Source organism: Podarcis muralis, chromosome 7 (genome assembly GCF_964188315.1).
Source record: "Podarcis muralis chromosome 7, rPodMur119.hap1.1, whole genome shotgun sequence".
Lineage (NCBI taxonomy): Eukaryota > Metazoa > Chordata > Lepidosauria > Squamata > Lacertidae > Podarcis > Podarcis muralis.
In genome coordinates this window covers 3,326,680-3,350,673 of record NC_135661.1, presented here as the reverse complement: position 1 = coordinate 3,350,673, position 23,994 = coordinate 3,326,680, and the positions used below count along the sequence as shown (strand labels likewise).

The 23,994-nt window shown below is 49.6% G+C and overlaps 2 protein-coding genes across 2 annotated transcripts; both read right to left on the bottom strand.

Annotated features, from left to right (window-relative positions):
* Positions 1-4,615: 4,615 nt before the first annotated feature.
* Positions 4,616-5,860, bottom strand: LOC144328292 (uncharacterized). Its single transcript, XM_077930940.1, has 5 exons — positions 5,701-5,860; positions 5,370-5,531; positions 5,157-5,261; positions 4,933-5,038; positions 4,616-4,686 (listed from the first exon to the last, which is right to left on the bottom strand). The coding sequence occupies exons 1-5, from the start codon at positions 5,785-5,787 to the stop codon at positions 4,616-4,618; spliced, it is 531 nt and encodes a 176-aa protein (XP_077787066.1). The 5' UTR covers positions 5,788-5,860.
* Positions 5,861-5,914: 54 nt separating this feature from the next.
* LOC114589966 (uncharacterized) lies at positions 5,915-23,784 on the bottom strand. Its single transcript, XM_077931035.1, has 12 exons — positions 20,845-23,784; positions 9,800-9,867; positions 9,486-9,654; positions 8,270-8,411; positions 8,074-8,192; positions 7,811-7,960; positions 7,466-7,608; positions 7,198-7,312; positions 6,950-7,086; positions 6,658-6,777; positions 6,412-6,526; positions 5,915-6,144 (listed from the first exon to the last, which is right to left on the bottom strand). Exons 3-12 carry the CDS (start codon positions 9,573-9,575, stop codon positions 5,965-5,967), a joined length of 1,311 nt encoding a protein of 436 aa, XP_077787161.1. The 5' UTR covers positions 9,576-9,654; positions 9,800-9,867; positions 20,845-23,784; the 3' UTR covers positions 5,915-5,964.
* Between the last annotated feature and the right edge of the window lie 210 nt (positions 23,785-23,994).

Below are 23,994 nucleotides of genomic sequence, written 5' to 3'. Positions count from 1 at the left end.
TACCTTTATTAATTGTTGGTAAGTTGCCCAATTTGTGCCCATGTTTGTCTTTTTTACCGTTATCATCTCCACTGGGGATGCCCACCAGGGTATTTTGGGCTCTAATAGTCTGTAGTACTTATCCCAGACCTTGTATAATGAAATTCTTACTACAGTGGTGCCCCGCAAGACGAAATTAATTCGTTCCGCAAGTTTTGTCGTCTAGCGAATTTTTCGTCTTGCGAATCACGAAATCCCATAGGAATGCATTGAAAATCAATTAATGCGTTCCTATGGTCAAAAAAAGTCCAAACAAAGCCAAATTTGGTACAACAACAGTTTATTAACTGCTCTTTAAAGTCACACATACTGTAAAGAGCAGTTCAAAAATTGAAGGGAAAATAAATTAACTTTATAAACATGACAGAAAAACATTTAAAAATCAACAAAGTGTACAGTACATTTTCTAAGACTCTGGGGGACCACTCGAAGAAGGCTCCTCTTCCACTCTTTGCTTCTTGCTCAAGAACCTGTCCATAGTCTGCTGCTTCATCCGCCTTTTCAGCACCTCCCTGAAAGGCGACATGACCCTCGTATCAAAAAAGTTCCCAACGTCATGTGCCACGTGCTTCTCAGGGTGGTGCTGCTCTGCAAAAGTCTGCACCTCCTTCCACTTCAGGCAAATGTCCCTCAGTTTTTCGGAGGACAGCCGTTCCTCAGTTGCTTCCTCCTCTTCCAGTGAGGCCTGCTCCTGCGCAGCCTCTGCCTGCAGTTCGACCAGCTCCACGGTGGTCAGCTCGTCGTCGTGCTCCTCCACCAGCTCGCAGACGTCCTCCTCCGTGACCTCCAGGCCCATGGTCCTCCCCAAGGCAACAATGTCCTGCACCACTGTTGACTCTGGTGCATCAGAGTCACTTGGTGCCACACAGTCCGGCCACAGGCTGCGCCAAGCGCAATTCAAATTTCTCTGGCTGATCCCGTTCCAGGCCGTGGTGATCATCTTCAAGCAGGTGACGATGTCCAAGTGGTCCTTCCAGAATTCCCGCAGGGTGATGGTGGTGCAGTCAGTCACCTCGAAGCATCGCCTGAAAAGCTCCTTGGTGTAGAGTTTTTTGAAATTGGCGATGACCTGCTGATCCATCAGCTGCAGCAGTGGTGTGGTGTTAGGCGGCAGGAACATGATGTTGATGAAGCTGAACTCCTCCAACAAGTCCACCTCAAGGCCTTTAGGATGGGCAGGAGCATTGTCCATCAGAAGCAAAGCCTTCAGCGGCAGGTCGTTGTCCAGCAGGTACTGCTTGACAGCAGGGCCAAAAGCAAGATTGACCCAGTCCACAAACAGCACACGTGTGACCGAAGCCTTGCTGTTGGATCGCCACATGACACTCAGCCGCTCCTTGTCGATCTTGTGTCTCTTGAAGGCCCGTGGGTTCTCCGAGTGGTACACCAGCAGGGGCTTGATCTTCAGGTCGCCGCTTGCGTTGGCACAGAAGAGCAGGGTCAGACGGTCCTTCATGGGCTTGTGGCCAGGCAACTTGGACTCCTCCTGAGTGATGAAAGTCCTTTTGGGCATCCTCTTCCAAAACAGCCCGGTCTCGTCGCAGTTGAAGACCTGCTGTGGAACGTAGCCCTCTGTCTTCACAACCTCCAGGAACTCCGCTGCAAAGTCTTCAGCCGCAGGAACATCAGAACTGGCAGCCTCTCCATGCCTGACCACGCTGTGGATGCCAGATCTTGTCTTGAACCGTTCAAACCAACCTCTGCTTGCCTTGAAGACTTCTGGCTCGCCTGAGGTTCCTGGCTGTTCCCGGATGAGGTCAGCGTGCAAGGCCTTGGCCTTCTCACAAATGACGGCCTCAGACACTGTGTCCCCTGCACGCTGCTTCTCTTCTATCCAGATGAGCAGCAACTTCTCGACCTCCTCCAGAACAGCTGGGCGGTTCTTCACGATCCTGGTGACTCCCTTGGCTGCATCAGTCGCCAGGATCTTCTCCCTCATCTTCAGGATGGTCCCGATGGTTGATGGATTCCTCCCGTACTCCCTGGCGATGTCCGTCACACGCATTCCGCCGTCGTGCTTCCAGATGATCTCCTTCTTCATTTCCAGCGTCACCTTCTCCTTCTTCCTCTCGCCGGCCACCGCAGCAGCAGTCTTCTTGGGTCCCATGGCAGCACAGCTCTTACCTTCGTAAACTCAGAAAAAGAAAAAGAAATCAGTGATGTGCTTCAAATCCAAAAAATTCAAAAGCACCCAGCCACCCACCACACAGAAATTAAAACCCAGAACCAAGGCCTTGAATCCCAAACACCCCAACCCAAAATCCAAAATCCAAAAACCCCCCAAAAAGTTTTAAAAGTTTAACTTGCCAAATGGATGCAAGAGAAGTTCTGGAAAAGCTTCAACAATCAATCACCGAAGTCTTCAGAAACCTCAAATGGCTGCAAAATAAGTTTTGGAAAAGCTTCAAAAATCACCAATGTCTTCAAAAACCTCAACTGCTCCCACAGACACCCACCCACCCACCACACAGAAATTGCAAACCCCTCCCCAACTGCTCCCCCAGCCCCTCCCCAACTGCTGCAAACCCCTCCCCAACTGCTCCCCCTGCCCCTCCCCAACTGCTGCAAACCCCTCCCCAACTGTTCCCCCACCCAGACAAAAAAAATTTCAAAAAATAACAACATGGCCCAATGGTCCCAGATTCCTGCAGAAACCTCCCCAACCGTTCCCCCAGCCAGCCAGCACTCAGAAATTCAAACTCAGAAAAAAAATTTGAAAAAAAACAACATGGCCCAATGGTCACAGAAAATCATAAAAATTCCAAAAAAAGCCCCACAAGCTCCCAGATTCCTGCAGAAACCTCTCCAACTGTTCCCCCAGCCAGCCAGCACTCAGAAATTCAAACTCAGAAAAATTTTCAAAAAAAAAACAACCTGGCCCAATGGTCACAGAAAATCATAAAAATTCCAAAAAAAGCCCCACAAGCTCCCAGATTCCTGCAGAAACCTCCCCAACTGTTCCCCCAGCCAGCCAGCACTCAGAAATTCAAACTCAGAAATTTTTTTTTGAAAAAAACCAACCTGGCCCAATAGTCACAGAAAATCATAAAAATTCCAAAAAAAGCCCCACAAGCTCCCAGATTATCGCAAACCCCCCCACAACACCAAGTCCTTGAATCCCAAACACCCCAACCCAAAATCCTAAACCCCCCAAAAAAGTTTTAAAAGTTTAACTTACCAAATGGTAAGTTTTGGAAAAGCTTCAAAAGTGAGCAAAGTCTGAGAAAAGGCTACCAAACCACGTGCTAACAGTTGCTCCTCGAAGTCAAGTCGCAACTGCAGCTGTTCAAGCTAAGCACCCTTTGTTTTAACGGTTTTTAGACAAAGGAAACAAAGTCGCGAAACGTTTTCGTCTTGCGAAGCAAGCCCATAGGGAAAATCGTCTTGCGAGGCAACTCGAAAACGGAAAAACCTTTCGTCTAGCGAGTTTTTTGTCTTGCGAGGCATTCGTCTTGCGAGGTACCACTGTATATGATTTTAAAAGTCCTTATGCACTGCCACTTTGTTGTATGTTAGGTAGGCGTGCCATCCAAACCCCGTATTCCAACCTTCTAAATCTAATATATCAGCCTTCTTCAAGAAGGTGGGGTTGTTTTAAATGGTTGTTAAATGTGTTACGTTGATTTAGATTTTGTATTTGTGGGCTGGAGTGTTGTTTCAGGGCTCTTGTATTGTTTATTAGTGTGCATACATTGGTCTTGTGGCTATTTTTAGTATGTTTTTATTTAATTTATATTATGTTCTGATATTTTTATTATGAATTTTGTGCAGTGATTATTCTTATTATTTATTTTGTGCTTCGTATACTTGGTGTTGTGAACCACCCTGAGATTCAAAATCAATAAAATCAACAATCAAAAACAACATCAACAAGAAACACAACAACAAAAAGGTTTCCTACCGCTGTGTACGGAGGGTCGTGAGGGCAGCACCACTCCTCTTGGTCGATCCTGATGGTGTTGATGTTCCTGGCGCTGGTCCAGACTGGATCCTGCGGAGAGCAGAAGATGGTATCTCTGCAGCACAACTCTGGTGTCCACGTTGCCTTGGCGCTACTCCGGATGTTCTGTCAGGAGGAGAAAGGGGCTCGTTGAGAAATGTCCCATCCAAACAGCCCACCAGATGTCCCAATAGCCCACCAGATGCCTCACTCACCTGGCATGCAGCTCAGGAAGTCCTTCGGGTAAGGTTCCCTGTGAACGCAGTGGAGCATCCTCCTCAAAAAGCGCTGGACCCTGCCTTTCTTCCGATGTCTATAGGCCCGCTGCATGATGTTCAGGCAGCTCCTCCCTGTCTGCCTAAGCTCTTCTTCCTCGTGCTGCTGCATCTCTTCCAGCCCTGAGTGGCAAGGGAGAAAGGTTGAGCAAGGCAGAGATGCACAGGAAAAGAGCCACCCATCAACAATATGAAAACAGCCGTCAGCTGTGTTTGTGTGTAAGAGAGAGCAGTGAAGTCACATTCCAATTCTCTTTGCATGTTCATCTTGTGGCACCTCTGCCTGAACATACATCTGAGAATTTGCCTTCCCCTGAAGACCTTTCTCAGCAGAAGCATCCCTCCCTGCCCTCCGTACGTCTCACTCACATGTTCCATAGGATGCCATGTCTTGATTGCGGATGAAACTGGCATCCCGGAAAGCCAGATGACCTAGAGAGAGAGAGAGGGCAAGAAAAGGGACGTCATCTGGGTGCAAAGCAAGCGGAGACAGAGGCAGCTCGGCAGGAGGACAGGTATGCTCTAGAGGCCTCCACCCTCACGGAGCACTCAGAGCAAGATCTGGGCACAGATGGAGGCCTACCTAGCAGGTGGCCTGGGGACATGTCCATCCTCCCTGCCATTGTTACCAAGACGTTTCTGTCCCTCCCTACCAGGGAAGAACGTTGCTTGACTTACCCAGAAGCAGAGCTGCCACCCTGGAGACTGCTGGCAGCCTGTTGGCAGACGGCTGCGTACATGATAAGGCAGCACTCCGAAGGATGCCCTTGCTGAAGGTCTTGCTCTGTGGGCAAAGACAAAGGAGAAGTGGCATCAGAGAGGCTTGAGAGCGCAGCAGAAGAGCCTTGCACTCCCAAAGACATGCCTGGGCAAAGCTGCCAACAAAGGCAGAGGGACCTTACCAGATGCTTGGCAGCCTGGTGGAGAGCAAAGTGGAGGCTAAATTTGTTGGAATGAGCCCACCACTTGACTTCTGGGGCTAGATGGGAAAGAGCCCTCCTTGCGGCCTGCAACACAAGAAGAGAAGAGGGTTACAAATTGCGGTACATAGTCTCGGAAGCTCCTGAGAACAATCCCTCCCTCCTACTGCATAAGTCCACCTCTTTGGCCCTCACCTTGGCCACTTCAAGGTCCTCGTCTTCGAGGTGAATGAGGACCACAACCAGTTCGCGAATGGCTTCCTTTTCTGTTGTTGTAATGGGAAGTCTTTGGTCTCTCGCCCAGCCCCGAAGCAGCCCCAGATGTTCGATGGCTGATTCCCGGACGGAGGCTTCCTCCTATAGGCAGAAAATATCAGAGGTTGTGTTTCTCATCAGATCACTTTCCAGAGGAACACCCTCCTGAAGCCAGAACATCTCCGCTGCATGCCAGTCTAAACCCCACCCTTCCTCTTCCAAAGCATTCCTCCTCCATTGGGTGTGGTGTCATGTTTCCCCTCATACTCACATGGGCAGCCAGGCCGCAGTAGGTTGCCGCCAGCATCTCCAGGTCTTCCTCTCCCAGCTCCCTGGAATGGTAGGCTTGGTCTACCATCTCTATCAATTCTGGGAGGACATCAGCTTCTACATCAGAGAGGGAATCCCTCAGGAAGAGCCGCAGAAGCGAAGGGTCCTACACAAAAGAGAGAATCTTTTCAAAGGTCTGAAAGGCCTCACGCCTTTTAGCACAGGCCCTTCAGTATTGTGCCAGCAAAAGAGTGCTGGGCCATGATTAGAATCGAGATCTGTACCCCCCCTTCCTCTGAGCATCACTTGCCATGCCAGAGTCCAGAAGCAGGGATATCCCTCTGACGCTGAGCTTCCGGACTTCCAGGCAGTCGTATTCCAGCCAGGTGAGGAGCTGCTCCAGTGTATCTTCACAGGGATAGACCTCCAGACGGCAGCTGAGCAGCTAAAGAGGCCCAAAGAGAAAGAAACCCTTCAGGGATAAGAGGCTGAGGCAGGTTCTCCTTTTGCCCACCATTTGCAATTCTGCACAGAGCAAACCCACTGAAGTGAATGGACCAAAGTTTGCCATGTACATCAAATCCAATGGGTCTACTCTGAGGAGCACTAAAACAGGCAACAGTCCTTAGGCTCAAAGTAGCCCAACACTCGGCAGAAACCAAGCCAGGGCCTCCTTGCTGCACCCATTTCCTCCCGCGTCAGTCCCCCTCACCTCGATGTAGATAGCTGCCGCGACTTGTGGCATCCCGGCAAAATCCTGGTCCTCGAGAGCAGCGATGATGCTTTCCACCATGGGAGGGATCCACCAGCTTCGCTTTCCGACAGCTCTGAAATGGAGAAGGAGATCTTGGTAAGGAAGGGAAAGACACCGCAGGAAGCAAACGGGCACAGTCCGATCCCGTGCCTTCAGCTCCGTTTGCCAGACCACTGGGGAAGGTCACCGCGTTCTTCCTCTTACCTCACCATGGCAGACAACCCCTGGCTGAAAGTCTCCCGGCAGAAAAGTTGGTCGACGATGGCCGCCTCCACTTGCTCTCCAGTGGTGCCAAGAAGGAGGTGCAGAACTTCCTTAGCCCCTCTGGAACCAAAGCAAGGCCAGTTTTACCAGGAGGGTCATTGGCACACACTCACATTCCTTCCCCAGCAGCCGCCTGAAGGAGAGCCTCCCTTGGAAAAGCAAGCTGGACTGGAAACCCCCCGAGGCTGAAGGGGAAAGGACTCCATTGGTCCCTTTGCAACACACTACTCACCCGAGGAATTCCTGATAGTAGTGGAAGTTGACAACCATCCCCAGGAGAGCGATCAGCAGCTGTGGGAAGTTCTGGTGCACAGCTGCCTTGTAGTCCTCCATCCTGAGGATGGCGTGCAACAGGCTGCTGAGATGTTGCTGGAAGAGAGAGGGGTGCAAGTCACTTTCTCTGCTTTTCTGCAGAATACAGGAACCCCTCGATATTACCCTGGGAAGAAGGAAGCCAGGAAGCAGGTGGTTGGTCCTTACCACTTGGGTGGCAGATTCCGCCAAGGGGCTTTGGTAAAGCTGCTCGGCCATGAGATGGATCAGCTTTTCTGGATCGGCCGATGGTAAAACCTCCTTCCATACTCTCTCGCAGTCTCTGTGAATGCAAAAACAAGAGCAATGGTCAGATTCAAGTCTTCTGCTTGCTGCCATGCTCCAGAAAGAGGAAATGGCAGCAAGGGCTTTCTGAGCAAGCCCTGCAGCTTGCCAACCTTCCCCTTAGCCCAGTAGAACCTGGAGGGCTCCATACCCGAAGGGAAACTGGAGGAGATATTGCACCACTTTGTCCAGGTGGTGGTGCGCCAAGATGGAGAACGCGAAGACGGCCATGTTCCTGCCTTGCACTGTAGGCCCCTGGGCGATCTTATAGAAGGCCTCCAGCAGCACCTCCACCTGTCAGAGAAAAGGAGAGGGTTGCTTGGAGAGTACAAGGAAGCGGGGCTGTCTCCATCCCTCATTGAAAGAGGGACCCTTGACCTGTGCCACCACAGCCTCTTCCTTCCAAGGTACCACTCAGGGTCCTGGGGAGTATTGGTTGCCTCCCCTACACCAAAGCGGAGAATCTTCTTCTCTCCTACCTTTGAAGACGCCTTACCTTCACTTTTGTGCCGCCAAACTGCTTGATGAAATCTTGCAGCAGGTGGGAGATGTCCAAGGGGTCGAAGCTGCTCTCAAGAACCAGGTCTCTGGCCAGGAAGCACATGGCCTCCAAGAGCTGCGCCGCAGGGAGAAAGGCGCCAAAGACCTGAAGCGAGAGAGGAAGGTCAGAGATGCCCACAGGGCAGGGCTGGGGAGCAGAAAGCCCAGGTGCTGCCTCTGCGGAACCCAGAACATGTGGCTTGAGAGACAGCGACTTACCCTGACAAGAGAGTGACAGTTATTCACAAACAGCCCAGGAACCGGTCCTCCGGTGGATTCGAGGACCTGCTCAGCTCCGATGATGAGCATTTGGTTCCTTAATGTTCCTGCCAGTGTCTCTGCAAAGGAAAGCCAAACGGTTAGTTTGGGTCTTGCTCACCCCACCCCATGCTGGGATGCATTCTTCCAGTCTTACCTTCATTGTGCCGCAGGATGGGCAGAAGATGGCAGAGAGCCTCTGCTGCCCGCTGCCTGCTCTCCGGGTCCGGATCCAATGCACAAAGGCAGGAAATCGCCACCAGTTGGCCATAGGAGCATGCATGAATCACTGCCGATGGCTGAGAAGAAACCCAGAGAAGGGACTGATCACCATTTTTCCTATAACATTTTTATTCCAAACATTCCAAAACATTTAGCATCCTAAACCTAAACCCTCTTTTCCTAATGTTTGCTTTTTTTCTTCTTTTCTCAGCCACTTTACTCACTATGGCCCAGCTCTGTTCTCAAAATTGAGTATGTGCTGGGATGCCTGATCGTCCCTTGGGCACCTTGCAGGATGGGCCTAGAAGCAGCAGCCTGAAGGCCTTGACAGCCCTGCATGGTTGCAATGCTTCCCTTCAGTAAAGCCACTTCTGAGCTGGAGAGGAGGTGGGGTTGTGGGCTTCATGCCCTCCCCCCACGTACTCGGGGCTGGCTTGCAGCCCCCGTGAGAGCAGGGAATCCTCGGGCGTGTCATCTCCCTTGCCAGCCAATCGGCTGGCCTGGGAGGCGTGGCCCGCGCTATTTAGGGCCGGCGCGGCTGAGGATTTCCCTCTTTCTCCCAGCGCCCCAGCTGCTCCGGTTTTCCCACCCTCCCACCCTTTAGGTTTGGCTCTTTGACATTGCTATGGACTTCGGTTGGTCGCCGTCAAGGGGCCTGGTAGGAATTTTTTCCACTTGGCAAATTGGCACCAGCCTTTTGGCTTTTTGCCTACCTCGTAGCAAATCGTCACAACTTCCTCGGCATTGGCGGTTAGGCATTGGTAAGGGTATTGTTATGCAGATGAGTGGGGGGGAGGAAGCGCCATCACCTTCCCCCATATCGAAGGGTAGTCCGGTAAAGGATTCCGTGGGGCGTTGCCCTGTCCGAAGCCTATGGAGGTGTGGGCCTAAGGCATGCCCCCGAGCGGTGACCCCGGGGGAGCTCCTAGTTGATGTACATCAGCAGGACTCCCCCTACTGGTGGTTAACCCTTGCCGGTCTTCTAGCAATCAGGCTGAAGCCGGTTAGTCGATAGGACCAATGCCTAAGCCAATACCACTCAATTCCTGTAATCAATAAAGTTGTGGCCTAATTTTGCCCATTAACCTAAAATACTGGTGTCCTGTGTCTTTATTTCCGTGGGGGAGGCGGGAACTCGCCACGCAACTCACATGTTCCTGGATCTTCTGCAGGAAGGCGCAAAGATCTCGGAGCGCCTTCCTTCGGATCATCCCACTCTTTATTCTTGCGACGAAATCCATAAGTGTGTTGTTCAGCTGCTCTCTGCTGCCGCTTTCAGGAGGAAGATCAGCCGCATCCAGAGAAGCTGTGGTTGGGATGCTGAGGGGAGACAGGAGTAGCACTTTTGTCAAAAGGGTTTATTGCCCCCCATCCTTCAAAGACCCCAAGCACCACCACCATAGAAATGGACCGGGTTTTTTTTAAAAGCAATTGATTATGGGGGAGGGGGTTAGCACAGGATTACCTTGGAGGAAGATCCTCCCCATCTTCCAGGCCGATTTCCGATATTTGATCTTCATCAAAATCAATTCCCTGTCCATGAGAAAAGAGAAACAGGAACATCAGAATGTGAAGAATGGATCAGACCCATTCATGTTTTTGTGTTCATCAGGAAAGCACAGACGAGGTAGGTTGGGAAACAAACTGAAAATCTCTGGCCTCCATTTCCTTAGAGACCTTATTCATCCTTCTATTCATTGAAGCCTTCGGTTAAGAGTTTGGGTGTAATCCATGACACCTCCCTTTCCATGGAGACGCAGGTTACAACAGCCAAAGTGACATTTTTCCACCTTCGCTTACCTTTCCCGCCCCAACCTGGCCACAGTGATCCATGCGATAGTCACCTCCAGGCTTGACTACTGTAATTCGCTCTACGCGGGGCTGCCCTTGAAGCTGTCCCAGAAACTCCAGCGGGTGCAGAATGCTGCAGCGAGGCTCCTCACGGGGTCTCTGCCATGGGAGCATATTCACCCAGTGCTTTTCCAGCTGCACTGGCTCCCGGTGGAGTACAGGGTCAGATTTAAGGTGCTGGTTTTGACCTTTAAAGCCCTTCACAGCCTAGGACCCTCGTACCTATGGGACCGCCTCTCCCGGTATGCCCCACAGAGGACCTTAAGGTCCATATATAGCAACACCCTAGAGGTCCCGGGCCCTAAGGAAGTTAGATTAGCCTCAACCAGAGCCAGGGCCTTCTCAACACTGGTGGAACGCTCTGTCTCATGAGACCAGGGCCCTGCAGGATCTGATTTCTTTCCGCAGGGTCTGTAAGACAGAGTTGTTCCACCTGACCTTTGGCTTAGAATCAGTTTGATTCCCTCCCCCTCTTTCTATTTCCTTTTCCCTCCTGTGAAGAGGCTGCATCCTAATGTTTTAATGTTGTATCTTAATCTTTTAAATTGTATTTTAATCAACTTTTTTTATTATTGGTTGTTAGCCACCCTGAGCCCAGTCTTGGCTGGGGAGGGCGGGGTATAAATAAATTTTATTATTATTATTATTAGTAAAGGAGCCCCTTTACTACATGGTGGCAGCGGTGGGATGGGACTTCCCTGCAGAAAGGCACTTTGATTTTAAATTGGCACGAATCGTTTGTGTACTAAGGCGTTTTATTTTTGGGGGGGATAGAGATAGTCAGGAATTATGGAAGCCGGGGCTCCCCAGGAATACACTTTGCGAACTGTGGACGAATGGGGTCCGGGTGGAGAAGGCAGTTCCCTTCCTTCAGAGACAACCCCCCCTCCCAACCTCCAAGTCCCAGAGTGGAATCTGCCTCCTGGTTTTCGGGAGATCCCGAGTCGGAGAGAGAGTTGGTGGACGCCTTAAGAACTGTTTGGAAGGGTGGGCAAGAGTCCTGCAACTTGGAGAGAGAGAGGGGCGCGCCAGTTAACCACCCCTTGTCACCTTGTGAGGAAGTGGAAGCTGGGATGGCCTCCACACGTCCTAGAGGGAACTATCTTGTTTATGCAGAGCCTAAACTTGAGATGGAGTTTTCAGAGGGCGATGCGGTTGAGTGGGTGCAAAACCATTCTTATGGGGCAGAGAGTCAGCCGGATGGCTTATGAGTATCAAGATCTGCCGCAGCAGCTGCAAGAAGTGTCTGTGGGAGACTACCATCGAGAGTGTCCATCGTGCGACATTCGCAGAACGGTGAGAGGCGTTCCCCCACCCCGGGACGGGTCTACTCGCCAGTAAGAGCTTGGGAAACTTGTGGAGCGGTGCGATGGTACGCGGCGGAGAAGAAGGAGGAATTTCTCCCTAGACCCTCGCGTGTATACGCGGCGGTGGACCACCTGCGTCCGGAGGGATGAGCGTCTCGACATCCTGTTCCAAGGTATGACTACAGTCACGAGGAGCCACGAGGAGAAAATGGCAGGCAGTCTCCTCCGGGGCTAACTTTGAGCAACCTTAACTGGGGGGCATTTCCGAAATATCAGCCCCCCACTGATGTTCTGAGTTATCTGACTCTTTTTGAAGTAACCTGCCGAGATATGGGGGTGTCCCTGAAAATGTACATGCCAATTTTGCGCTCCCTAATTTGTGGAGACCTAGCCGAATTGATGGGCCATCTCCCCTCATCCCAAATCCATGACTATGAGCGCTTTAAAAAATTAGTCATGCACTTGTCAAAAATGTATAACTTGCTGTTGAAATGGAATACACAAGATGAAACGGTTAAATCAGCAGTGATTAAGTGGGCACAGGATATTGGTCATAACATTATGTTTGCTGACTGGGAACAGTTGTGGACCACAGGTATGAAATTTACGGCATGTAATTCCTTAAGAGAGAATATTATGAAAATGATATACAGGTGGTACATGACACCAGTCAAGCTTGCAAAAATCTATCACTTGCCTGATAACAAATGTTGGAAATGTAAAGAAAATGAAGGTACATTCTTTCACCTTTGGTGGATGTGCCCAAAGATTAAGGCGTTCTGGGAAATGATATATAATGAATTGAAAAAGGTATTTAAATATACCTTTCTGAAGAAACCAGAGGCCTTTCTCTTGGGTATTGTCGGCCAATTGGTGCCAAAGAAGGATAGAACTTTCTTTATGTATGCCACAACAGCAGCAAGAATACTCATCACAAAGTATTGGAAGACACAAGACCTACCCACCTTGGAAGAATGGCAGATGAAGGTGATAGACTATATGGGACTGGCAGAGATGACTGGCAGAATCCAAGACCAGGGAAGAGAGACAGCGGAAGAAGATTGGAAGAAATTCAAGGACTATCTTAAGAAATATTGTAAAATTAATGAATGTAAGAATGACGTTGGTTTAGAAAATATGTGGTTTCCAGCTGTAATGGATAAGTAAAAAAGAAAAGAAAGGTTAAAAATTAAATGAAAAACAAGGGAAAGGATTTGCTGAATAATAAATTAGAAATTGGAATACAGAAAGGGGAGGTATGAGGAAGTCGGGGAAGTAAGTTATAAGAAAATAAGGGTTGAAATTATACTTGTTTTTATTTTATTTTTTTTTGTATTACTGTATTGTTTTGTTTTGTTGTTATAAAAATTTCAAAACTTTAATAAAAAAATTATAAAAAAATAAAAATAAAAAATTAGTTATGCAAAGGCATGGACTTCATCCTGAGAACTATCGGAGGGCTTTCTGAAAGGGGGATAAGTCTGGTCCCTCAGACAGCATTGCTGTGTATTCTGCGAAAATGGCCCAGAACTTTGAACTTTGGCTTTCAGCTGAAGGTGTGTGTGGCTTTGAAGAACTCAATAATAATAATAATAATAAATTTTTATTTATATCCTGCCCTCCCCAGCCAAAGCTGGGCTCAGGGCGGCTAACAACAAACAGAATAATCCAACATTCTAAAAACATTCATTATAAAATTAATTAAAATCAAATTGATGGCAACCATTAAGCAAAATTCTGTGCAGATTGCCAGAGGAGGGGGTCAGGCTGCGCCCTGACCAAAGGCCTGGTGGAACAGCTCTGTCTTGCAGGCCCTGCGGAAAGATGTCAGGTCCTGCAGGGCCCTAGTCTCTTGTGACAGAGCGGTCCACCAGATCGGGGCCACAGCCGAGAAAGCCCTGGCTCTAGTTGAGGCCAGCCTAACCTCTCTGTGGCCTGGGATCTTCAGGATGTTTTTATTTGCAGACCGTAAATTCCTCTGTGGGACATACCAGGAGAGGCGGTCCCTTGGGGGTCCTAGGCCGTATAGGGCTTTAAAGGTTAAAATCAGCACCTTAAACCTGATCCTGTACTCCACCGGGAGCCAGTGCAGCTGGTATAGTACCGGATGAATATGATCTCGCAGCGAAGACCCCATAAGGAGTCTCGCCGCGACATTCTGCACCCACTGGAGTTTCTGGGTCAGTCTCAAGGGCAGCCCCACGTAGAGCGAGTTACAATAATCCAGTCTGGAGGCGACCGTCGCGTGGATCACAGTGGCTAGGTCAGGGTGAGAGAGATAAGGAGCCAACTGCTTAGCTTGGCGGAGAAGAAAAAATGCCGCCTTTGTTATAGCTGTAATCTGCGCCTCCATAGAGAAGGAGGTATCAAAGATTATACCCAAACTCTTAACGGACGATGCTGGCACTAATTGCACCCCCGCAAGAGATGGGAGTTGCCCCCTCAATCCCATATCGCCCCGTCCCAGCCAGAGGACCTCTGTCTTCGAAGGATTTAACTTCAACCGGCTCCCATGTAACTATCCAGCCACAGCTTCCAGACATCTGGTCAGTGTGTCTGGGGCCGAGTCAGGATGGCCATCCATCAACAGATAGAGTTGGGTGTCATCGGCATACTGATGGCAACCCAGCCCAAAACTCCGGACCAGCTGGGCGAGGGGGCGCATAAAGATGTTAAAAAGCATCGGGGAGAGAATCGCACCCTGTGGCACTCCACACACCAAGGAGTGGCACGATGACAATTCCCCCCCAAGCGCCACCCTCTGTCCCCGACCAGAGAGAAACGAGCGCAGCCATTGAAGGACTGTGCCCTGATGCTATTATTTTTTTTAAAGAAATATTTATTGAGGTTTTACACAAAACATAAGTTTACAAAATAAAATTTACAGAAATCATAAGTTTACAGAATAAATAAATTTTAAAACAAAAATTAACTCAAAAAACACACATAGAAAAAGGGAATATAAAAGAAAAAAACTAATAACTAGAAAGAAAGAAGAAAAGGAAGATTAAAAAATAAATCCATTTTTCAATATCTTTCAGCTCATTTCCTTATTTCCTTGACCTCCTCACACCTCCCCTTTTTGTATTCCCGTTTAAAAATCATTTCAGCAAATCCTTACCCTCTATCATTTATCTTTACTCAATATCTTAACCTATTATAATTATGTATTTCCAACATTATCAATCCGTATTTACATATTCTTATTAATCTTTTTACCAATACCGCGTATTTTCAATCCAACATCATCTTAACATTCATTTATTTTACAGTATTTCTGCAAATAGTCTTTAAATTTCTTCCAGTCTTCTTCCACCGACTCTTCTCCCTGGTCTCGGATTCTGCCGGTCATTTCCGCCAGTTCCATATAGTCCATCACCTTCATCTGCCATTCTTCCAGGGTGGGTAGATCTTGTGTCTTCCAATACTTTGTGATGAGTATTCTTGCTGCTGCCGTGGCATACATAAAGAAAGTTCTATCCTTCTTTGGCACCCATTGGTCGACCATGCCCAGGAGAAAGGCCTCTGGTTTCTTCAGGAAGGTATATTTAAATACCTTTTTCATTTCATTATATATCATCTCCCAGAAAGCCTTAATTCTTGGGCACGTCCACCAAAGGTGAAAGAATGTACCTTCAGTTTCTTTACATTTCCAACATTTGTTATCGGGCAAATGATAGATTTTTGCAAGCTTGACTGGTGTCATGTACCACCTGTATATCATTTTCCTAATATTCTCTCTTAAGGCATTACATGCCGTAAATTTCATACCTGTGGTCCACAACTGTTCCCAGTCAGCAAACATAATGTTATGTCCAACATCTTGTGCCCATTTAATCATAGCAGATTTAACCGTTTCATCCTGAGTATTCCATTTTAACAGCAAGTTATACATTCTTGAAAGTATCTTAGTTTTGGGATCTAACAGTTCTGTTTCCAACTTTGGTACCGATTGCCTAACCTGACATAGATTCAAAAATTCCAGTTTGGCTACATTTGTGACCAATGCCTCCATAGAGACAGAAGCATCCAGGATCACAAAGGGACTCCTGATGGCAGCTACAGGTGAAGAGCTGGGAGCTGGGAAACGGAACTGAAATCATTCTGGCCCAGCCATTGGGCGCCCATCTTTAATGGATAGAGATTCAGCCGACTCCGTTTCCTCCATCACAGCACACCCACCATAAAATTGGCCAATATATCCAGGGTAGCATCTGGCCAGGGCCATGAAGCAGTAGATCCATGATGTTTGTGGTCAGATCTGTGGTTATTTTTGAAAAAAGATACTTGAACAAAGGGCGAATTTGGGGTTCCCCAATGCAAAAAGTGTGATGATCCATGAGGACCCGTGCTTCAAAACCATGTTTTGGGGCCATGGAGTGGCCAGGAAGCCGTGGATCCGAGTTTTTTTGTGGTGCAGGCTGTGCCCATGGCCATGATGTGTGATTTGACGGTGAGTTTGGATTGGCCCAATGCAAAAAGCGTGATGATCCATGAGGATCCGTGCTTCAAAAGCACGTTTTTTGGCCATGGTATGACCAGGAACCCATGGATCCGAGTTTTTTGCGGTGCAAGCTATGCCCCTGGGCATGATGTGTGATTTGACGGTGAGTTTGGGCTGATCTAGTGCAAAAAGTGTGAGGATCCATGAGGATCCATGCTTCAAAACCACGTTTTTGGGCTACGGTGTCGCCAGGAAGCCATGGATCCGTGATTTTTGTGGTGCAGGCTGTGCCCCTGGACATTGATGTGTGATTTGATGGTGAGTTGGGTTGGCCCACTGGAAAATGTGTGAGGATCCATGAGGATCCATGCTTTGAAACCACGTTTTTGGGCCACGGTATGGCCAGGAACTCGTGGATCCGAATTTTTTGCGATGCAAGCTGTGCCCCATGGCATGAAGTGTGATTTGACAGTGATTTAGGGGTGGCCCAGTGCAAAAAGTGTGAGGATCCATGAGGATCTGTGCTTCAAAACCACGTTTTTGGGCTACGATGTCGCCAGGAAGCCATGGATCCGTGATTTTTGTGGTGCAGGCTGTGCCCCTGGACATTGATGTGTGATTTGACAGTGACTTTGGGTTGGCCCAATGCAAAAAGCGTGAGGATCCATGAGGATCCGTGCTTCAAAACCACGTTTTTGGGCTATGGAGTTGCCAGGAGGCCGTGGATCCGAGTTTTTTGTGGTGCAGGCTGTGCCCCTGGCTACGATGTGTGATTTGATGGTGAGTTTAGGCTGGCCCAAGGCGAAAGGTGTTGGGATCCATGAGGATCCATGCTTCAAAACCACATTTTTGAGCTGTGGTATGACTAGGAAGCCGTGGATATTAGTTTTTTGTGGTGCAGGCTGTGCCCCTGGACATGATATGTGATTTGACAGTGAGTTTGGTTTGGCCCAATGCAAAAAGCGTGAGGATCCATGAGGATCCGTGCTTCGAAACCACGTTTTGGGGCCATGGTGTAGCCAGGAAACCGTGGATCTCAGTTTTTTGTGGTGCAGGCTGTGCCCCTCGCCATGATGTGTGATATGACGGTGAATTTGGGCTGATCTAGTGCAAAAAGTGTGAGGATCCATGAGGATCCGTGCTTCAAAACCACGTTTTTGGGCTACGGTGTCGCCAGGAAGCCATTGATCCGTGATTTTTGTTGTGCAGGCTGTGCTCCTGGACATTGATGTGTGATTTGATGGTGAGTTTGTGTTGGCCCAATGCAAAAAGCGTGATGATCCATGAGGATCCGTGCTTCGAAACCACGTTTTTGGGCCATGGTGTAGCCAGGAAACCGTGGATCTCAGTTTTTTGTGGTGCAGGCTGTGCCCCTCGCCATGATGTGTGATATGACGGTGAATTTGGGCTGATCTAGTGCAAAAGGTGTGAGGATCCATGAGGATCCGTGCTTCGAAACCACGTTTTTGGGCCACGGTATGGCCAGGAAGCCGTGGATCTCAATTTTTTGTGTTGCAGGCTGTGCCCCTGGCCATGATGTGTGATTTGACAGTGAGTTTGGGGTGCCCCAATGTAAAAAGCGTGAAGATCCATGAGGATCCGTGGTTCAGAACCACGTTTTTGGGCCATGGAGTGGCCAGGAAGCCATGGATCCGTAATTTTTGTGGTGGATGCTGTGCCCATGCCCAAGATGTTTGATCTGATGGTGACTTTTGGCTGATCCAGTGCAAAAATCATGAGGATCCATGAGGATCCATGCTTCGGTACCACGTTTTTGGGCCACAGTATGGCCAGGCAGGTGTGGATCCGAATTTTTTGTGGTGCAGGCTGTGAACCTGGCTATGATATGTGATTTGACAGTGAGTTTTGGTTGGCCCAATGCAAAAAGAGTGAGGATCCATGAGGATCTGTGATTCAAAACCACGTTTTTGGGCCATGGAGTGGCCAGGAAGCCGTAGATCTTAGTTTTTTGTGGTGGATGCTGTGCCCCTTGCCATGATGTGTGATTTGACAGTGATTTAGGTGTGGCCTAATGCAAAAAGCGTGAGGATCCATGAGGATCCGTGCTTCGAAACCACGTTTTTGGGCCACGATTGTAGTAAAGGGGCTCCGGCCACTCTCCCCTCCCTCACCTGCCCTTACCCTCCATGTGGGTCAGGTTTCTGGAACGGAGGCCAGCAGCCATTTACTTTTTGACAAAACAAAACGCCACAGAAATGGTAATGCTGCCACCACTCCGTCTCAGGGCACCCGGAGGCACAGTCCAAGGGAGAAGACTATGCTCCTTTGTGCCCCACTCTGCAAGCTGCTTCCACAGACTTGCAGGCAGAAATTCATCAGGTATAGCGTAACCAAGTAGTCAGGCGTTGGACCAATAAGCATCCATCCCACCCCACCCCACCTACAAAAAATTCAAAAGAAAATTTTCAAGACATTTTAAAAGCACTCTGCACCCCTCCAGCAGTAACAGCAACTGTCCTAGTGAGGCCCGTCAGGCCCTGCCCTGGGCCAGGTGGTAAGTGGCAGGAAGGAGCAGGGCCCCCAGACCCTCACACGGGAGAGTCCTCCTGGGCAGAGGAGACAGAAGACAGAGAGTTTTTAGAGGAGGAAAACATGAAAAAAAATATTCTGAATCAAATGTTGGACTCAACTATTTAAAGCAGCAAAGCGGGTGGCTCCTGTCCACTTTGCTGCTTTAAAGCGAGCCTCAGAGGAGGGAAGGAAGGGGAACCATGGCTTATCTAAGTCCAGTTAATAATGCTGAGCCTGATTTTATATGCATCTCAAAGCCCTTGACATATATACATTATTAAGCCCGGGAGGAGGGAATCCGCTGCAGCCTCGAGCAGCGAAGAGGATCCATGGGTCCCCTTCTTCCCTCCTCCGTGGTTGCTTTGAAGCAGGAAAGTGGGAGAGGAGCTGCTTACACGGGTGTAAGCGGCTTCCCTCCCACTTTGCTGCTTCAAAGGGAGCCACGGAGGAGGGAGGGACCCACGGAATCCCCTTCCCTCCCTCCTCCCCGCCTCAGCTCAGCAGCCGCGGCTCTTGCTGGCTTTACAATGAGCCGGAAGGAGGGACAGACCCGCCTCCCTGTAAAGCCAGCCAGAGCCGCAGGCACACTCTACACAGCTCTTGCTTTAAAGGGAGAGCTGCGCAGAGCTTGTCGGCAGCAGCGGCTCTTGCTGGCTTCGCTCCATAAGACGCACAGACATTTCCCCTTACTTTCCCCTACCCCACCTCTGTGTTCGAAATCTGTTAGGAATTTTGGTTGAGATTTACTCACGGAGCCCAGAGTTTGTGTCAGACCAGCCAGCTTTTGGCAAGCTCCTAGAAAATCCTTTGTCCATGCTCAGAGGGAGATGGGAGGGATTGGAAGAAGTTGAGTTAATTTTTTGAAAGTCATGGCCAGAACACCTTAAGCATGTGCAGAGAGCTTTGGCCCAATTGCAAGATGCAAACCTGACCGTTAAAATGTATAAATGTCGGTTTGCTCAAGGAGAAGTGAGTGATTTCGGATTTAGATTGGGCTTGGGAAACATCAAATCCCTGGGAGCAGAAATCCAGTGTGTACTGGAATGGCTCTTACACCAATTCAAGCAAGCCGCTGAGTTGTTAACACAAGCCCTTGTAAGTTTGTGGGTGATTCTAGCCCCTGACCAGCAACCTCCTTTTGAAATGCAAACCAATGCCAGTCAAATAGGATTAGGAGAAGCTTTGTTCCAAGGGGACAATGAGAGAAGTTGGCAACCTGTGGTGCACCTGAGCAAAGACATGACCCCAGAATTGGCCCTACTAAACATCTTCCAAGACAACAATGCCCATTTACACCACAAAGAACTCATAACCCACCTACTTTCAGCAGCCAGAAACACCATGACCAGACACTGGAGAGACCTGTCAGGAGTAAGCATGGACCAATGGTACCAAATAGTATGGGAAACAGCCCTAGTAGAAAAATTAACTAATAAACTGAAACTGACACGGGAACAAACAGAAGAAGCCACCTTCACCCCGGTATGGCTCCCCTTTATCACATACACAGCCCAACAGGACAATGACAATAATCCACCAACAGCATACAAATCAATATGGCTAACCTGATCCAAAACACCCACCCACCTCACTCACACACGAAAACAAAGATCACCACAGCCAATCACAAACAAACAATCACACCCTAGGCCAACCTCAACCTCTCTCACCACCAAAGGAACACAAGTGAACAACACAAGCACGCTGACACCAGACAAATCTAGAAATATCTCTCTGCCACTTCTTGAAACAATCCAGTATTTTAATATTCTTTTGGAAGCCGCCCAGAGTGGCTAGGGAAGCCCAGCCAGATGGGCGGGGTATAAATTATTATTATTATATATCATTATTATTATTATTATAAACTGCTGTGCAAATATGGTTAAACCAGACAAAACAATGCAAAACAATAAATTTAGAAACAAGGTTGTAGTAAAGGGGCTCCGGCCACTCTCCCCTCCCTCACCTGCCCTTACCCTCCATGTGGGTCAGGTTTCTGGAATGGAGGCCAGCAGCCATTTACTTTTTGACAAAACAAAACGCCACAGAAATGGTAATGCTGCCACCACTCCGTCTCAGGGCACCCGGAGGCACAGTCCAAGGGAAAAGACTATGCTCCTTTGTTACCGGTTGCCCCACTCTGCAAGCTGCTGCCACAAACTTGCAGGCAGATATTCATCAGGTATAGCGTAACCAAGTAGTCAGGCGCTGGACTTCGATTTTCCCTCAGATTGGCACATAAGACAAAAGATTCTATTTTAAAAAATTATTTAAAAAACCACAAAGTTAACATGCTTAAAAAGCAGGCACATCTTTTGTATCTTGCAGGCAGATAAAATAAAGAGATTGTTTAATATAGCTAACTAAGATACTCACTTCTAAGAACAAAGACAGAGATAGGATAGTTTCAACGTCTTTCAGTAGTCAGCAGGAATCTCCCTTACAAAGAGACACAGGACGGTGGTCCGCTAACAGCCGGGCGAATGGCAGGTTGCAGAGCGCGCTTTCTCAGCCATTCTTAGGATCTTTATTCACAAATCTCACGTGGAACCAGAACCCAGACCCAATCACAATTCTTGATTACATTCAAATTCACCAGTGACCAGCTTATGGGCTAATAATTTTAACTTGTGACAGCTGAGCTCATTAAGTTCCCAGAACCTGAATCAAAGGGCTCCCCCCTTTCCTCGGATGTTTCACAGATGCACATTCCCAGGTAATGAAAAGACTGATAACAACACTAGGTGGGTGTGAATAGCTGGAGCCCCAGGTGTCAAGACCCCCAATCAAACTAGAGAACAATTTACACATTGGGAGACTGTCGCGTAGTGTTCTTATCAGTCTTTTAATAAAAATTACAAAAAGATAAAATCAAACAAATTCCCAGGCCCAATAAACATCCATCCCACCCCACCCCACATACAAAAAATTCAAAAGAAAATTTTTAAAACATTTTAAAAGCACTCTGCACCCCTCCAGCAGTAACAGCAACTGTCCTAGTGAGGCCCGTCAGGCCCTGCCCTGGGCCAGGTGGTAAGTGGCAGGAAGGAGCAGGGGCCCCCAGACACTCACACAGGAGAGTCCTCCTGGGCAGCAGAGCGCAGCAGTCCTTATGAGGCTTCAGGCCCCGCCCCGGGCCAGGTAGATGGTAAGCGGCAAGAGCAGGGCCCTCAGACACTCACACAGGAGAGTCCTCCTGGGCAGCAGAGCGCAGCAGTCCCTGTGAGGCTTCAGGCCCGGGCCAGGTAGGTGGTAAGCGGCAAGAGCAGGGCCCTCACTCACACAGGAGAGTCCTCCTGGGCAGCAGAGCGCAGCAGTCCTTATGAGGCTTCAGGCCCCGCCCCGGGCCAGGTAGATGGTAAGCGGCAAGAGCAGAGTCCTCCTGGGCAGCAGAGTGCAGCAGTCCCTGTGATGCTTCAGGCCTGAGCCAGGTAGGTGGTAAGCGGCAAGAGCAGGGCCCTCACTCACACAGGAGAGTCCTCCTGGGCAGCAGAGCGCAGCGGTCCTTATGAGGCTTCAGGCCCCGCCCCGGGCCAGGTAGATGGTAAGCGGCAAGAGCAGGGCCCTCAGACACTCACACAGGAGAGTCCTCCTGGGCAGCAGAGCGCAGCAGTCCCTGTGAGGCTTCAGGCCTGGGCCAGGTAGGTGGTAAGCGGCAAGAGCAGGGCCCTCACTCACACAGGAGAGTCCTCCTGGGCAGCAGAGCGCAGCAGTCCCTGTGATGCTTCAGGCCTGGGCCAGGTAGGTGGTAAGCGGCAAGAGCAGGGCCCTCACTCACACAGGAGAGTCCTCCTGGGCAGCAGAGCGCAGCAGTCCTTATGAGGCTTCAGGCCCCGCCCCGGGCCAGGTAGATGGTAAGCGGCAAGAGCAGAGTCCTCCTGGGCAGCAGAGCGCAGCAGTCCCTGTGAGGCTTCAGGCCTGGGCCAGGTAGGTGGTAAGCGGCAAGAGCAGGGCCCTCAGACACTCACACAGGAGAGTCCTCCTGGGCAGCAGAGTGCAGCAGTCCCTGTGATGCTTCAGGCCTGGGCCAGGTAGGTGGTAAGCGGCAAGAGCAGGGCCCTCACTCACACAGGAGAGTCCTCCTGGGCAGCAGAGCGCAGCAGTCCTTATGAGGCTTCAGGCCCCGCCCCGGGCCAGGTAGATGGTAAGCGGCAAGAGCAGAGTCCTCCTGGGCAGCAGAGCGCAGCAGTCCCTGTGAGGCTTCAGCCCTGGGCCAGGTAGGTGGTAAGCGGCAAGAGCAGGGCCCTCACTCACACAGGAGAGTCCTCCTGGGCAGCAGAGCGCAGCAGTCCTTATGAGGCTTCAGGCCCCGCCCCGGGCCAGGTAGATGGTAAGCGGCAAGAGCAGGGCCCTCACTCACACAGGAGAGTCCTCCTGGGCAGCAGAGTGCAGCAGTCCTTATGAGGCTTCAAGCCCCGCCCCGGGCCAGGTAGATGGTAAGCGGCAAGAGCAGGGCCCTCACTCACACAGGAGAGTCCTCCTGGGCAGCAGAGCGCAGCAGTCCTTATGAGGCTTCAGGCCCCGCCCCGGGCCAGGTAGATGGTAAGCGGCAAGAGCAGAGTCCTCCTGGGCAGCAGAGCGCAGCAGTCCCTGTGAGGCTTCAGGCCTGGGCCAGGTAGGTGGTAAGCGGCAAGAGCAGGGCCCTCAGACAGAGAGTTTTTAGAGGAGGAAAACATGAAAAAAAATATTCTGAATAAAATGTTGTACTAAACTATTCAGACACTCACACAGGAGAGTCCTCCTGGGCAGAGGAGACAGAAGACAGAGAGTTTTTAGAGGAGGAAAACATGGAAAAAAATATTCTGAATAAAATGTTGTACTAAACTATTTAAAGCAGCAAAGCGGGTGGCTCCTGTCCACTTTGCTGCTTTAAAGCGAGCCTCAGAGGAGGGAAGGAAGGGGAACCATGGCTTATCTAAGTCCAGTTAATAATGCTGAGCCTGATTTTATATGCATCTCAAAGCCCTTGACATATATACATTATTAAGCCCAGGAGGAGGGAATCCGCTGCAGCCTCGAGCAGCGAAGAGGATCCATGGGTCCCCTTCTTCCCTCCTCCGTGGCTGCTTTGAAGCAGGAAAGTGGGAGAGGAGCTGCTTACACGGGTGTAAGCGGCTTCCCTCCCACTTTGCTGCTTCAAAGGGAGCCCGGGAGGAGGGAATCCGCTGCAGCCTCGAGCAGCGAAGAGGATCCATGGTGTAGTGTAGTTGGTACTGTCTAAAAATCATTCCTTGGTCAAGCAACAAGAGTGAGGCCTTGTGGGTAATCAACAAGCCACAAGGACCATGGGAAATAAGTTCTGTTCCTTTAACCTCAGACTAGCTGGCTCCGTGGCGTGAAAGGTTTATTGGATCAAGGAAGCCCTAATTTCATGAAATGCTTGACACCTGGGTCTCTGGGTGTGAATATCCCCCTTCAATGATGTTATCTGCCCTTGAAGTGTCTGGGAATAGGGATCTGGATTGTTTCCACGGAAGGGAGTAAACTCTTTGATTTGGGTTTTGTATTCTAAATTGACCCAGCTGT

Coding starts and splice junctions, on each gene's coding strand:
- LOC144328292 (XM_077930940.1), bottom strand. CDS start 5,787: ATGGTAGACCAAGCCTACCATTCCAGGGAGCTGGGAGAGGAAGACCTG. Junction 5,532..5,700: donor ACTGCGGCCTGGCTGCCCAT/GTGAGTATGAGG, acceptor TTCTGCCTATAG/GAGGAAGCCTCCGTCCGGGA. Junction 5,262..5,369: donor AGGACCTTGAAGTGGCCAAG/GTGAGGGCCAAA, acceptor CTTGTGTTGCAG/GCCGCAAGGAGGGCTCTTTC.
- LOC114589966 (XM_077931035.1), bottom strand. CDS start 9,575: ATGGATTTCGTCGCAAGAATAAAGAGTGGGATGATCCGAAGGAAGGCG. Junction 8,193..8,269: donor CATCCTGCGGCACAATGAAG/GTAAGACTGGAA, acceptor TTTCCTTTGCAG/AGACACTGGCAGGAACATTA. Junction 7,961..8,073: donor ACTGTCACTCTCTTGTCAGG/GTAAGTCGCTGT, acceptor CTCTCGCTTCAG/GTCTTTGGCGCCTTTCTCCC.